The sequence below is a fragment of the Buteo buteo genome, chromosome 17, assembly GCF_964188355.1.
Source record: "Buteo buteo chromosome 17, bButBut1.hap1.1, whole genome shotgun sequence".
Lineage (NCBI taxonomy): Eukaryota > Metazoa > Chordata > Aves > Accipitriformes > Accipitridae > Buteo > Buteo buteo.
In genome coordinates, this window is record NC_134187.1 from 15503073 (window position 1) to 15518315 (window position 15243).

At 36.8% G+C, this 15243-nt stretch overlaps 1 protein-coding gene across 2 annotated transcripts in view; it reads right to left on the reverse strand.

Moving 5' to 3' along the window:
- GREB1 (growth regulating estrogen receptor binding 1) overlaps positions 1-14865 on the reverse strand; it is a 61052-nt gene extending 46187 nt beyond the window's left edge. For both annotated transcript variants that reach the window (XM_075049120.1, XM_075049119.1), the window contains exons 1-4: positions 14610-14865; positions 7947-8069; positions 7017-7193; positions 209-391 (exon numbers count right to left, since the gene is read on the reverse strand). In XM_075049120.1, the coding sequence (XP_074905221.1) occupies positions 209-391; positions 7017-7193; positions 7947-8069; positions 14610-14766 (640 nt within the window). In that variant the 5' untranslated portion in view covers positions 14767-14865. The remainder of the gene's footprint in view (positions 1-208; positions 392-7016; positions 7194-7946; positions 8070-14609) is intronic.
- Between the last annotated feature and the right edge of the window lie 378 nt (positions 14866-15243).

Here is a 15243-nt window from a genome sequence, read left to right on the forward strand (position 1 = left end):
TGGAAGGGGGGAACCGATGTCTTCAAACATGCCATCCTCATATTAGGTCAGTCAATTGCTTTTTACAGCTGCTCTAGTAATCACCTAGCTTTAAAGAATCTTTCTTTCAACTGATCTGCCTTAGGTTTTACACAGACGCCAGTCCCTGTGATAGTTAAGCTTGGATGATGAAAACCAGAACTCGAGGAAGCTGGCTTCATTATCTTACCTGCCCCTTTCCAGCAGATTACAGATCCTTTGGTCAGAGCTCCCTGTGCATTCCTGACCAGATAATACTTTAAGTGTTTCTGTTTCTTGGGCTGAGCGGTCAGTTTAAGATTAATGTGATTTGAGAATTCTGTAAAGTAGCAGAAACCCTTCTTGCCACAGCCAACACAATTGCCAGAGAAACCTGATAAAATAAACAATACATATAATCCAGTGAGATAGGTGGTCACTATTAATAACATCCAAACACTACTCTTTCCTGGAGAAAAGCTGTATTTATATTTTTTTTCAAAGAGTGAACTTTTTATTAACATTTTCCTCAAAAAAAAAAAAAATTACATCAAGTCCACTGTATTGCACTTTAGCTACCAGATTGCAAAAAAAGAGCCCTACGTTTACAGAACAATTAAAATAGGCCACATTTTCCATTTTCTCCCACCAGAAAAAGATCACAATTCCTATTTATTACCTACCTGTGAAACATTAAACCAAGAGGTTTCTGACTGAAGAGTACTGAATCCCATGCTTAACCCCAGCCCTCTTCAACACCACAGAAAGTACATGCTTCACTTCTGTTTCAGCTTTCATTGAAATTAAGCATGCAATTAAGTCTCAAGAAATTCAGTATATTTAATCTATTATGTTTAATTAGATGTAAGAATATTTAAGTACCAAGTTCCTACTACAGATGCTTTTTTAGAGAGGAAAAAATACTAAAGCCTTCCTGGGCTATTAATTTCAAGTAGCTTTCTCAAATTATGGCTGGACTGTGTTAGCACTTCACAGCAGTTTAAACTATTTATGATTACGGAAACAAAGTGTCTGCAACTTTATAGACACGACAGAGACATAGTCTTTGCACGTAAAGAAGCTTATTGTACTCAGACTTGATGGGGCATTTCCAGGGATACTGCCATTTCCTCTCATTCTGAGATACATGGTTTGAGCCTCAAAGAGGGGCTCGTGATGGTGATGTCATTATCATCATAAATAATGGGCATTCCTTGCACAGCTGACTATTTGCCATTTGATTCTTAAACAACTTTTTTTGTCCATTCTCCAAAGTATTTCCTAAGAATTTTCATCTTGCATCAGACCAATGCAACTGTCTGAAAATATTTATTATCTACAAATATTGCACATATAATGTGCAATTAGAAGATAATCTTCCCCACAGAAATTTTCTCTCTGTCCCCTACACATGACCTGAAGCTGAAGTTTCCTTTTATTTTAATCATATCTAATGAACATTTTTATGTGTCATCACAGGAATTGAAAGGGAAAGGGTGTATTCAGTGAATTGGAAGATGGCAAAAAAAAATGAAATATACTCCACATAACATGGACAATAACATTGGAAATAAATAAATGGAGTAAAGGATCAATAATATGGTAGATAAAATTAAGAGCCATTTATGAAAATTATTATTTTAATCACATATTTCAAACAAATTAAGTTTTCAAATTAATTATCAATACCTTTTTCCTTCTGTAAAATATAAGCACTGAAATATAATGCTTTGTAAACACCTGTTGCTTGGTTTACAACCCAAGCACTTTAATTAGTTTTCAAATGGCTCAGAAGAATTTATTAAAAACCTAAGTTCATGTGGAAATTGGTCTGGTATCCATGGGAACAAGTGGCTAACAGCTATTGAAAGCTGCCTATTATCTCTCTGATCCTGGTCGGTAGGATGATAAAGGTCATTATGACTCATAAAATCAGGACAAGTCATGACTCTGTAGAATCCTCTGTGTTATATCAGTTGGCACAAAAGCATCTGTCTAACATCACAGAGCCTTCAGTAGCTGCAATAAAAGCAACAACAAAAGGAAACAAAATTAGAATGGATGTGGCAAAAGCTGTAGAGTTTGCATGCATTTTATGCAGATTAAGAAATCATGAAAAACGCTTCTTCTAGTAAATGAAAGCTTCCCATACATCTGGCAGCACACTGAGCATGACCAGCAGCACTGCAATCTTTGCCTGGCTGCCACTTACAAGCCCTTACGTGTTTTCAAATACAAGCATGAAGGGACCATTTCCAAAGGTAAAATAGAAGTACCTGTACACTTTTTAGGTTTTATCATTTTGCTGGGAGTGTCCAGCAACTTGCCAAAGCCACAGGTAGAAATATTTATTCAATAGAAGTTGAATAGTAGACATAAAATCTTTTCATTTGGACTTTAGATCAGTCATTATTGGTAACTTCTGTAAATCATCATCTGCCTAAACCAGATTTAGCACTAACTTCTACCTGAAATAACCTTTTGCCCTAATCACCTATTTTTAATTCTGTGAGGTCTACTGGAAAATTAGTTTACACCACATATAGCATACAGGTGAGGCCTAGTAAGTATTAAACAGATCTAAATTGTCCACTTGTTTTGAAAAGTCCTCAGAGAACATTTTAGAAGTTTATTTTTTAATTTTCCTTTTAAGTCAAACTATCATCTTTCACCTCAGGCTTCTCCAGCTCCTCTAAGTCAGACTAAGAGTCTTTTCTTGCAAACTCCTGCCAACACTGGTTTTCATCCCATTCATTCTGACTGACACTCTCTTTGATGACAGCCATTCCTTCATTAATACAGCTCAGCCCTGACATCACAGATAGAACACAGCATGATCTTATAATTCCAATGCAATAAAATGCTGTTCAATCATTACTTATTGCAAGGATCTGCCAAACTTGCTCATAGCACTTTATGTAGCAAACTAAGTAACATAGAGAACCCAAACATTTCATTATCCTCCTTTCCCTGAATGCCCTGTTCACGTGCCATGGCCCGAGGCAGAAGCTCATAGAGGGGACAGCTTGTTTCATAAACAAGCTGTATTAAATATTCTTCCATACATTATAGAGAGGACAAAGGTCAGGGGAGACAGGGCAGCCATAAGGTGACTCAATATATCTATGTCATGGGATTGATTTCACAAGAGAATTAGAAATCAATGCCTGGAGTTTAGGGGCTAAAAGCCTTTCACCTTTAGGTCAGCAGTTCATATCCAACTAAATTTAGTAGTGACTTAAGGCTGCTACCCTCTGAAGATTGTTTAATCAGAAGGTGTTTGATTCTATCTGGTATTTTATCATAGGCATTTGCTTGAATTTGCTCACATCACAATGATCAATTGCCCATAATTTAAAAAGCTCTTCCACAGCAGGGACCTTGTGCTCAGAAGAAGGACCTTGGACTAAAAGGGTATGAAACCTAACCTACCTTCTCACTGGGGAAATGGTTCCTTTGGATCAACAGTAAGCTTCTGTTAGGGATAAAGAGAGGACCTCAAGATGGAAGGATATCCATCTGATATTTCATCATCTAATATTTCATAATCTGTTCTTTCATACATTGGCAGAAAACTTTCTTCCTGGTTCTCTTTTAAATTAATAACAGGCTGTAAATTAATGTTATTATTTTTGTGGAGAGTTGGCAGCTTGCTTAAACAAAGAATTATTGTATTTTCAACTTTTCAGCAGGAGTATATCTTCTTTTCAGTTCTACTCACAAGAAAAAGCACACAAACACCAACAATGCTCCACATTTCTCCCACTTACTCAGTACCACTCCATTTGAAGACTGAAGACTTAAATTTAAAAAATAAATGAAATCAATATGGTCAAGCTGGAGAGCTCCATTGTATGGAAACTCACTACTATTACAAAAGCCCAACAGAACATTGCATATTTTAACAGAAGCAGCCACAGTGTTTTATACTACAATGTTTTCATCTTACACACAGCTTACAATGCAAGCAAACTAATCTTTTCCTCTGTCATTCTGACCTCAGGGACCCACTGAAAAAAAAAAGGATTTCTTATTCCCTGCTAGGAAAGTGGGCAGCTGTTTGGTCTTTTGGGAAGGAAAATGATGGCTGAATAGCTGCTTTGTTTATCATGAGAGACTCTGCTTAAGAGTGGGAACTGGGGAAAAAAAACAAAAGAGAAAAAAAACTTTGGGAGTGGTACATTAGCTGCTTCTATTAGGAAACAATAAATATCACACTATCACAGAAGTGCTTCCTCCATCTAAGCATTCCATTAGGTTGCATAAAACCTGAGAAACAGCTTCCTAAAGGTAAAAAGCTGACTCTGTTTTGCAGACTATTTAAAACTGTGATCTAACTTGATTAACAGAATCATATGAGGTACATGCTCAGACACAGAGAACTTTTTGCTTGCCAAAAATACAGTCTTTTCCGGAAAATAGGGGGTTTTTTTCTATGGAATTATATGTAAATTGTAAAAACAAAGAAACAAAACAACCTCCAACAGAAATGACTTTCAAATCACAAGCACATATGCCTTGATGGTGGACAACTTATTAGCATAATCAATAAATTGGCACATGCCCCAGAGGCATATCAACAGCCCCTAATGGGAACAAGACCATAAGTCAAAAGCTGGCCTGGAAACTACCAAGACATTTCCTGTTTTCTTCTGGAATTTCTGTACGCTCCACAGGCATCTTCACAAACATATGCAGGCAGACCATGAGAAATCAGGAAACTATTGGGTAATTCATTAGTGTCTTTTCCCTTCAAATAAATTGTTTCGGAAAAAATCTACAGTACTGGGTAACAGCTGCCTTACAAAAACACAGTATATTAAGAGAAAAAGCATGAAATTAAGCAAAAACAAATGGGTTGAAGGGTTACAAGTGATGTGCGTGTATCAACAATAAGCCTTACCAAAAGTGTGGGTGACAGCTCATTTCAATTCAAAATGAATCCAACTCAATTTCCCTTTAAACTCAGAAAGGCTTGAAGGGACCACCTTCCATGTTGTCTCAAAAAGCCAACATGTTTGGAGGAGAACAGCCTAACTCAGAATACCAAAAATAAGCCTTCCATTCTGTCTTTACAAGCAAGACAATAAAAAGAGCTTCCCTTCTTCATATGAAATGTTCTCAACTTAAATCTATCACAAGACAGGGGTCACTGTGTTATACTAATAGACAGAGAATTTAAAGCAAGAATGGTTCTGTCTTTTATCTCACTATGTGTCTGAAACCATGAGACTAGTCATGTCTGCTTCTAATTTTACTTACCCTGATTTGACTTGCATCGGTGTATGAAAACCAGAATCAAACAATCATTTCTATCTACAGTATGATCTATTGTACAAATAGTATGCTATCCTCATGTCAATAAGATATATTGTGTTTTTTCATTAGATTAGGGACCAGGAACATTATTTTATTTCCAGCTTCCAGATGAATAATTTAGATCTTAAAGTATGGAAGTCCTTTCATATTTAAGCTTGTTATAGAATACGTAAAAATCATCCTACAGAATTACTAAAATTCATTGCAAAAGAATGTGATTGACTGGTGTTTAAGTGTATAACAGCAGCCAAAAATAAGCATTTAAATGGTTTCAGGAAACGAAAATGTATGAAATAAGCAAGCTGAGGATGCAAGTAGCATAAAAACCTCCCAGTTATGTTCCCGTTGCCTTTTTCTGTTCTTGTTTAGCATGCAATTAACAAATACACTACTTCCTCTCTGCTAACAGCCTAAGGAGCTTAAGCTGTTAATAGTGCTAGCACTGAATGACTTGAGTGGTACAACATTCCTGTCTTTATCTTTAAAATGACAACACGTGGGTGATTTACAACCCTCTTAATTCTTTTACAATCACTGGTCAAATGTACTGTGACCAATCCAACTCTACAAGATCACATGAGGAAAGAAATTACTGTACACAAAATTACATTATGCACCTTCACACTACACTGTCATCCCAAATGCCTTGAAGAGTTGCTCAAAGTGAAGTAACAACTGAGTTCACGTCATATCCCTCAGTGTTTGTGAAAAAAACTCTTAAAAGACATGACAAATATTTTCTTTTTGCTATTTAGAGCTCGGACTTGTACACAGATATATGATGCAGCATTTTTTGGTTAACTAAGAAAATAATATGTGAGAACCTGAGAGTGCCTGACTGAAAAAAAGAGTTCTCCCTCTGATTATATAGCACTTTTGCCAATATAAAAACTATTCCATTTTAATAACTTTAATATTCAGTTCATTCATTCACATGATTGCAGATCTTCCCTATTTGGGTTGATATGGATGAGGTTAACAGCCATCAGAAAAGCTATAATAAAAATGGATAGAAGGACCTAGTTTTATGTCAGAAGTTAAGACTTTTAAATAGATGAAAAGCAAGAAATTGAAGTATCCTGTGAACAGTACTATTCAAACATACAGTATTACCTGATTACACATATAGGAAAAATTTCAACTTACAATCATTCATATTCATTGATATTGTGATAATAGCAAAAAGTCATAGGTTAGGATCCAGAACCCATGCTTTTTTTCAAACACAGTGGAGAATATTATCCCCATCTCAAAGAGATAAATCAAAAAGGTCATACATTTTTGTAGTCCAAACTATCATCAAATTGTTTACGTGTGTATAGTAGCCTGAAAGTTTCACTTGACAGACCTACAGTCTGCCCATGTCTGTATTTGGAAAGCTAAAATAGACAGGCAGCAGTTCATCTAGTCCAGTTCCCAGATGTGCAGTTCCAGCAACTAGGACATAAACTGATTGGACAACTTTAGCCTTGGACTAATGGATAGAAGGTGATGAAGCATTTCTAATGAACCGGCTTACTCTGTATCTTTCCAAAGCAAACATAGCCAGCTCTGAGTTGTTATCTTGTTGTGCATCACCAGTGAGCATTACTGTAGATATGGAACGGAAATAAGATCTGCTGAACTCACTCTGCAAAAAAAGATTAGCTATTAATTGTAGCCCACAGAAGAATCCACTTACTGCAATCACAGACACTTACCCAACAGGGCATTGCGTCCATTGTCATCTGGCAGGAATCTTTTATCCACAGCACACACTAAAAGGTGATCAGGTAAATTTGGTGACTTCGCACCAACAAGTAAAAACCCTGCTGGTACCTCAATGTGTTCATTGGAAATGGAAACCAGTCTCAAATCTTTACCAGCCTGGCAGAAACCTAGAAAAAATCAATTCAATGTATTTTAAATTGACAAAATTTTTTTGTTTAATACTCACAATAGTCTTCATTACAGGACTTCCTATATTTTTAATGAAAAACAAAGTGGTATCCTCTGAGGTCAAGGGCAAACTAAGAGATAATTTTATTTCCTGCCTTTTGGTCAGCCATAAACAGATGCTACCAGTACAATAAACAAACAAAAATCTGAAAATGTACAGCGAAGTTTTTCTTGATGGTGTTTGGCAACCTGCATATTTATGGGACTACTTACTAACATCATCATAACTTAGGTCAGACACTCAAAAATGGAGATAATAGTTCTCAATATCTGGTGAATTTCACTGGCTTTTCCTGGGTTTTTGAATAATTTACAGCAACATTGAATGAGGTACAATTTAAATAGAAAAGAGCAACAATAAAGCCGTAAGAATTACCACATTCATTTTAGCAAACACCATGCCTGCAAACTCAACCCTTTAAAGGTCACATTGCCTAAGAGAACAGTTCTGTCCTCATGCCCAGCGTTCCAACACAAATGCTTATCTGACACACTGGGCAAAGACCCTGTTAAATATTAGAGCAGCCAAGAGCAATCCAGTTTTATCTGGCAGGTAATGAACATTGACATTTTTAGGATTTCTATATTGTATAGATTATCTCATTCTGATGAATTATAGGGGAAATGGCCCCAATCCTACCCTTTCCAGTAGGGCAAATGCCTTCTGACAGCATGTTTAGTGCATTTCTCACCATCAGTAGTGCAACATCCTTCTGGGGGAGGCTTCATCTGGTAAGAAACAGGAGGACTACTTGATTCTGAGCCTTCTTCCTCCTCCTCTTCTTCTTCCTCCTCATTATCTGCTCTGCTGCCTGCTACAAATTAGCATAGCGTAAATGACTTAGACAACAGAAAATGCTGGCAACAAAGCAATGAATGAACAGGGTGACCCAGTTACAGAAAGTATTACAGCAGACTGGATTCTCTCCTCTTGACAATGACTTTACTGTTGCCAAATCTTAAGATATTTGTTTTTTCCTTAAAGCTCCAACTTCCAGTCATGCTTACAATAGAATGTCTTTCATCAAAAAAAATAAAGCTTTTAGCTCCTCTGCAAAAAAAGTTCAAAAGCATGACCCAACTGCACCTGAGAAAACAAAAAAAACCTAAAGAACAAATAAAAAGAAGCCTCAGTTTATTATTTTTTTAAATCTCATTATTTTTAAGCTAACCTCACGATTTTGAGAGGCCTAACTCCTGGTGTTTGAACTCTTGCTGATCACAACAGTGCAACTGTATCCTTTGTTTATAAAATTAACAGCCAATATAAACCCAAAGTCATTACTTCTTAGCACTTTAGAATGTCCTGGCTACAGTCCAAGTACAGATTTTATTAATTAGGTATTCACCATGCCCTTGATGTTGTACAGGAAACTGAAAAAACGTTTCCTGCTTGAAACTAGGTTCACCACAGATGATGCCACGATAAGAACACCTAATTCTCGGGCTGTCTGTCTCCTACCAGAATCCGGAGCTCTGAGTAAAGCACTGCCACTCCTTGTACAATGTCAAGGAAAGGCAGATGTCTAGGAAGATGATTCACAGCAGCCTATGCATGGACTGTGCTTGTCTAGGAGGCAATATTGAATGAATGCTGGAGAGAAGAATACATGATGTAGGCTTCGTTTTTTAGAGGGCTTTAGGTGTTTCTTCTTCAGATTCTCTGCTGTAAACCACTCTTCTGGTGTGCCAGCTACCTAAATCAGCATTTTTACCTGATAGCTTGCTTCTTAAGAGAATTCACCTGCATATTATTGGTGTATGTTTCAGCCTTTCAACTAGAGACTGCTTCTTCCCTTCTCTCCACCCATAGGACAGTAAGTTTTTCATGCATAATACAACAGCTCCAGCAAAACATACTGAGCAATGACTCCACCCCCTCTTACGGCTCAGACACACTCATGGCAAATGAGACAAAGCTGGCAAGCAGGGGAGCGCAGCTGAATGCTAAATGGGGAGAACACTTCTACAGACAGGACTAAGGAAAATTTCAGACCAGACCCAGCCTTACATACAGCCGAGATACGGCACAAGTAGTAAGTGAACACAGTAGGGCTTATGTCTTAGGCTTCTAGCTTCTTGGCTTCTGTAGGGACATGCCTGCAGCAAACACAAAGAGCTTTCACTGGCAAAACTGGGTGGTGAAGGGCTGCAGGTACTTGAGGATCAGCAAGAGCTGAATAACTGTTTGGACTTGGGGAAGTAAAATAGCAGTTAGGCTCCTACATTATTCTGTTGATCCAGGTTTTAGTCTTGAAACAGAGAAACAATGAAGCACACTGCAGTCATCCTCCAAAGCTCAGCGTCAACTGGACATACTCTTTTTGCTTCAACTGACTTTGGATCAGGCACTCAGAATCCCATAGGATACTCATCAAGCAATTTTTTTTTCCTATGACCCTCCTCAGCATATCTTTTTATTTTATTGACAAATGATTGTAGAATCAGCTAAACAAATACTACAGGATAAATGAGAATTATGAAGGAAGCTGAAGAAAGTAAATCTGGAGTTTGAAGACTTGTCTCTGAAGGTTATTAAGACTTACACCCCAATCTAGAAGATTATTTGAAGGGTATGTTTACTTTTACATATGTAAACATCAAGCTTCTGTCCTGGTGCACACAGATAAGGACAGAACATTAAACATGACTGTTTTAAGGGCGTAGCCTGAAGACAAAAATGCTGAAAGTGAACAAAGGGAAAAGTGAAGCTCTCTGTCTTTACTGTTTAAGTCAGGGGTAAGTTATGTGTTATGACTTAACCTTGACTAACATCCAAATGCAATGCAAAAGGGGTGAGTCTGGCTCTTCTCTCCTTCCCCACACTCCCAGCCATGAAGTTCCTTCCTTCCTCTTTGTGCCAGCTCTGACACTGGAGCCTGCGCTGAGCCATCCCAGCTTGCTAACCCAGCAGAAAATTAACTAAGCAAACAACAGTGACCAGTTTTTTTACTGGGTTTATTTATTAAATTAGCTCAGTGGAAGTTCCAAAAAATGCCGAAATTGATGAAAAGGGAGAAAATGGGAACATACGGATAGAAGTGGGGGGAGCAGGATGTGGGATTTTCCCTTTTGGGCAGTGGTAAACTGTTAGGTTTGTTCAGCCATAACAGGTAATTTCACATCAAAACAAAAAAGATAGGGACAAGGACTGGAAGTGGAGAATAAGAAATAGGAGAGTTACAGTACTTTCAGTTCAAAAATTAAGAGTACAAGAGCAAATATGTACCTATAATACACAAGAATGAGCTGCTGTCACTTGTAAAGGGCATCATTAGGGTTTCTGCTGCTTGTTTTAAAAAATCTACAGTTTCTGCTTCCATTTTACTTTTAAAGCAGGGCCCCTTCAAAGAACTCTATGTTTGCATGTGTCTCTGTTCCACATCTTTTCTTGAACAATCCCAAAGAACACACAATCAAGCACTCAGAACCAGAGACAAGATGATGGCAAAAGTGGACTCACAGTGCTTATGTTGTACGTTACAGAATGAGGCAGTCAGCTGATGTAACTTGATATAGCTCCATTAAACCAACAGACATACCATGAAGATTTTGTCCATATTTCATTGAATTTAAATTTATTCATGGATACCATAAACACCATTGTTTGCTTTAAGGAGTTGCTCTCACGAAGGACTTATTAGACATCTATGTTATATAGTTGTGATTAAGACATTTCACATGGAAAATTCTTCTCTCCTTAAGGTATAATTTAAACATAAGTTAAGTTCTGCAAATATTTTACTATACATATAACTTTTTCTCAGTGGGACTATTCATAGGGCTGATATTATCCACAAACTGATTGCAGCATCAGGGCTTAAATCAATAGCCACAAAATACATTGTATCCACGAACAGCCAGCCTCCCTTAAATACAGATCAAGGAAGGAACCAGTTAACTACAGACATGAGTTAGCTGCAGACATCACTTCAGAACATGGTGCTGCTATCAGAGCTAAATACAGCACCACTCCCTGAACAATCTCACTGCAGCGGAGCCAACTGCCATGCTGATGCTCTGCATTCCTTTGCCACGTCACTTCCCATCCTTTTCCCACCGAAGTCCCACTGATATCAGTGGTGCAGGACTTGGATGCTAACAGAAAAATAATGCTTGTCATCAACTTTTGAAATCTGCTTCACACCTCTTTGGCACAAACACAATACACAGGTGTAAAAGATGGCACCCAAATGCATCTAAGAGCACAAGAGAAAAATGGAAGAAATATATTTTGTATTTGAGAAATAAGATGTGATTAGAGAATCAAAACTGTGAATGTGATTGTGATTCAAATGGGATTTTGATTTCAGAAGTGAAGAATTAGATTAAAGAGCCTCACTGATTTGCACATACTGACTTCTAGTAACTGGCATTCCAGTTCAGAAGTTTAATTTGCAGATTGTATGGTAATAACTAGGCAAACAGAGATATGCAAGAAATCTAAACCTGTTAGAGCCAAATAATCCTGCCTTCTATTGTAAAGAGTTTTTAATGCACATTCCCAGAAAGTTCCTGAACATTCAGACGATTTATTGGCATTTGCAGATATGTTCTACAATTACAAAGACTGAGAAAATTAAGAAGACTTTAGAAAACCCTCATTAGAAATGTACAACCAGTGAGACCACAGCAAACTGCAGGCTTTTTTGATAAATGAAAAATCTAGCAAGAGGTTTGTTTAAATAATGATAATGGGTTTGGACTATTTTAAGCACTACATGAATTTGCCAGGTCTGGAGAAGAGAGGAAACACATCAATAATAAAAAGGCAGAAAAAAACCCCGAAGGAAAAAACATACTATTATTAGAGCCAAGGAGATCTGACATTATGTCTAAACCAACTTAGGTGAACAAGGTACTTTTAATTTACATAGCTGCAAATAATTTTGTAGGCAAATGTAATTGCATAAATGACCATAAAGGCATATGTTTATAATGTGTATGTTTTTTCAAATCTAGAATGTGTAACTGGAAAACCATACTCAGTGGAAAATACATGTTTGCAAATTCATTGCAAAAAATGTAACATTTAGGCCAGAAGGGATCAACATGTTCATTTAATTTGTCTCCAGGCACACTACAGTCTCCTTTGCACAAATAAATTATTTTTAGGCATAAATTATCATGACAGGTATGTAATGATATTAGGCTAGTCTCAGTGGCTAGGTACTATTTTCTGGTTCATATGGTCATTTATGTATCAAAAGGAGACAGAAAAATGTTTTTTGAACAAAAAAATATAAACTTAAAAATAATGACAAGTTACAACAGGTGATTGATAAAGCTTAAAAAAAACATTTCCAATTGTTTTTTTCTTAAACTGACTATATACTCAACTGTCAGGCTCTCTAAAAATTTTGTTACTGTAACATTATCAGAAACAAAAATCCATAATATCAGTCTTATTTACTGGTGGCTGGTTTTGTTGCCAAATGCTACTTTGAACACCTATAACATGTTATCAGTCCTCAAAATGGAAAGCCAAAACACTTGGGTTCCATTGACCCACTGCACTACCTTGCCTAAATTATTTATATCATCATGTCTGCTTCACCACAGGAGAACACTTGCTGTATTGAGGACCAACAGGCAGCTCTGACCAAGGACAGTCCAAATATATCACCATATCAGAATGCCATGGTCAAGGAAAAATAACAATGAGAAGGGAGGACAGGGACTTATACAAGACCTCAAGGATGGCTCTCTGCTTCAGATGCCTCCTGGCCTTCAGAGGACAGCGATTCATGTAGCTAGAAGTGGAAATTTTAATTTATGATGAGGCTGTAGTACATGATGCCAGCTTGCAGACATCTCCCACCTGAGAAACAACCTAGCAAAAACTCTAGTACAGGTCCCTTCAGAGTTCCCCTTGTCTGCAACTTTCAGGAAAAGAATGTTCTCTGCCAGGCTGTTGTGAGACTTTCAATCAATTACAGTTCAATTCTGTTTCCATTAACTGCAAAGAAAACAGAATCAGGCCCCCAGGTTTGGAAAGTTCTTTGAAAGCCTTGAAAGAAAGAAGTTACAGAAGTGTGAAATCACACTTTTGTTCCTGAACAATGCATCTGCTCCTGTAGCATCTTTCCCAATTGATGTCATAATCCATTTTGTGACATCACAGTTGGTTGCCATGGAAAAGTTTATGCAATCCTCATAGAAGGATTTGATAGAAGGATTACTTTGTGCAGGTAATAAGCAGCATATATGTTTAAACAATGAATGTATATTCATTATTATGTCCTATATTGGGAAAAAAAAAAAAAGAAGAAATTACTAATGATGTGTGAGCTGTGAGCAGATTTACTTTTTCAAGAAATGTTTTCTCAGTGGTTACCATGAGGTACTAGTAAAGAATTTAATCTGTGCAAAATACTTTTATCTACTATTACCTCTTGGGCTGTGTTTTGGTTTATTTTTCTGTTACTGTGGATTGTTAACATCTATGCATTTTTCATTACACATATATCTAAGCTGTCTTTAGCAAAGTATGACAGGGGAAATAGACCTGGTCAAAAGAAATTAAATACCACCCTGGTGACTGAAATGGCTAAATAATGAAATTATTAGACATAACTTTGCACCAACATGCTGGTGTTCTGCACAGACCAGTACACTCACTGAAAGCCATGAGACTACTACCATAACAGCACACCAAAACACCAAACTGTATCATGAGTTTGCTTATCAATTCATTTAAACTATACTACTTCCAAGAAAAAAAAAAAAAAGACTGAGCAAATGAAGCTCAGAAAGCAGGCTTCTCTAAACAAACACAAAAATTCAGTGAGAAATCCCATGTGTCAAATACCGACTTGTGCAGGGTTTATGAGAGAACACTTCTTAAATTTTTACCTTTGCAATCAAAGAATAACTAAAAAAATTATGCCCAAGGCAATTATAAAACTTCTTAAAAGCTAAAAATATTTCTGCTGTATTTATTCACAATGAAAATCAGTCTAGCATATATCTTTTATAAAACTATCATGTGTTTGCCATCACTTACTGTATAACTTTCAGCAGTGTATGATAAATTACAGATTTATGTTTCAAACCTCCAAAGATTCCTCCACACATTTAATGGAACAATTCCTAGTACTTCAATTTATGTATACTGATAAATCTGGGCAAGCAAGTGGCTTAATTTTGTCAAAATAAAAGACAATGCAGTGTGTATTTTTAATCCAATTCTAATACATATTTATATTTGTAGATCATAAAAAATTCAAAGAAAAACTTTAAATACTTTTGTTTTCCTGTTTTGTTTTTCTGATTTGAAATGTGTGTGCTGAGACTTGGGAGAGCAAACAGCAGAATTGTCTTTGAGTAGAAATATAAATTCCACTATTTCCTACCTTCCAGTGATGACAGTTGCTGTTCAGCTTCCAAATACAACTGAGAAAAGATTGGTCTGGGAACCAAGTTGTTTGAGCGGAGAGAGGCCTCAATAGAATTATGCAACACTTCTTCAAACCGTGTTGTCTTGAGCTGACCAGCATAAGAATTTCCCATCTTCTCAAAAAAAGGACAAGAAGAAAAAAAAAATAAATTCAATTTTAGCACTCAGAACTTGATCACTGCATGTGGATGTCAGACTACAACATTTCTCATGAAAGAGAGAAGCTTCATTGTCCACAAAGAAAGGCAAAGGAAAAGAACATTGACTGCAGCAGTCACTGAGCAGATCCTGCTGGTAAATTACAGGAAGTTATCTAAAAGTAACAGCTTTCTGTAATTCAGCAGAAAGGCAGCAAGCTTTGACACCTTCTTGATGATGTGGCTAGAAATGTGATTCAACTAATTGCTTGGTTTATACAGCGCATGAGGAGATGCATTTTCAATAGTCAGCAATCTCATCTGTTAAACAGCTTTTCTGTTTTACATGATCAGAACAGAATAAATGTTAAAGGATCTGGGGAATAGCACAGTTTTGTGTATTTACCTTTACACAGCCCATCATCGCCGAAAACTCATGGCTAAAGCAGTTCA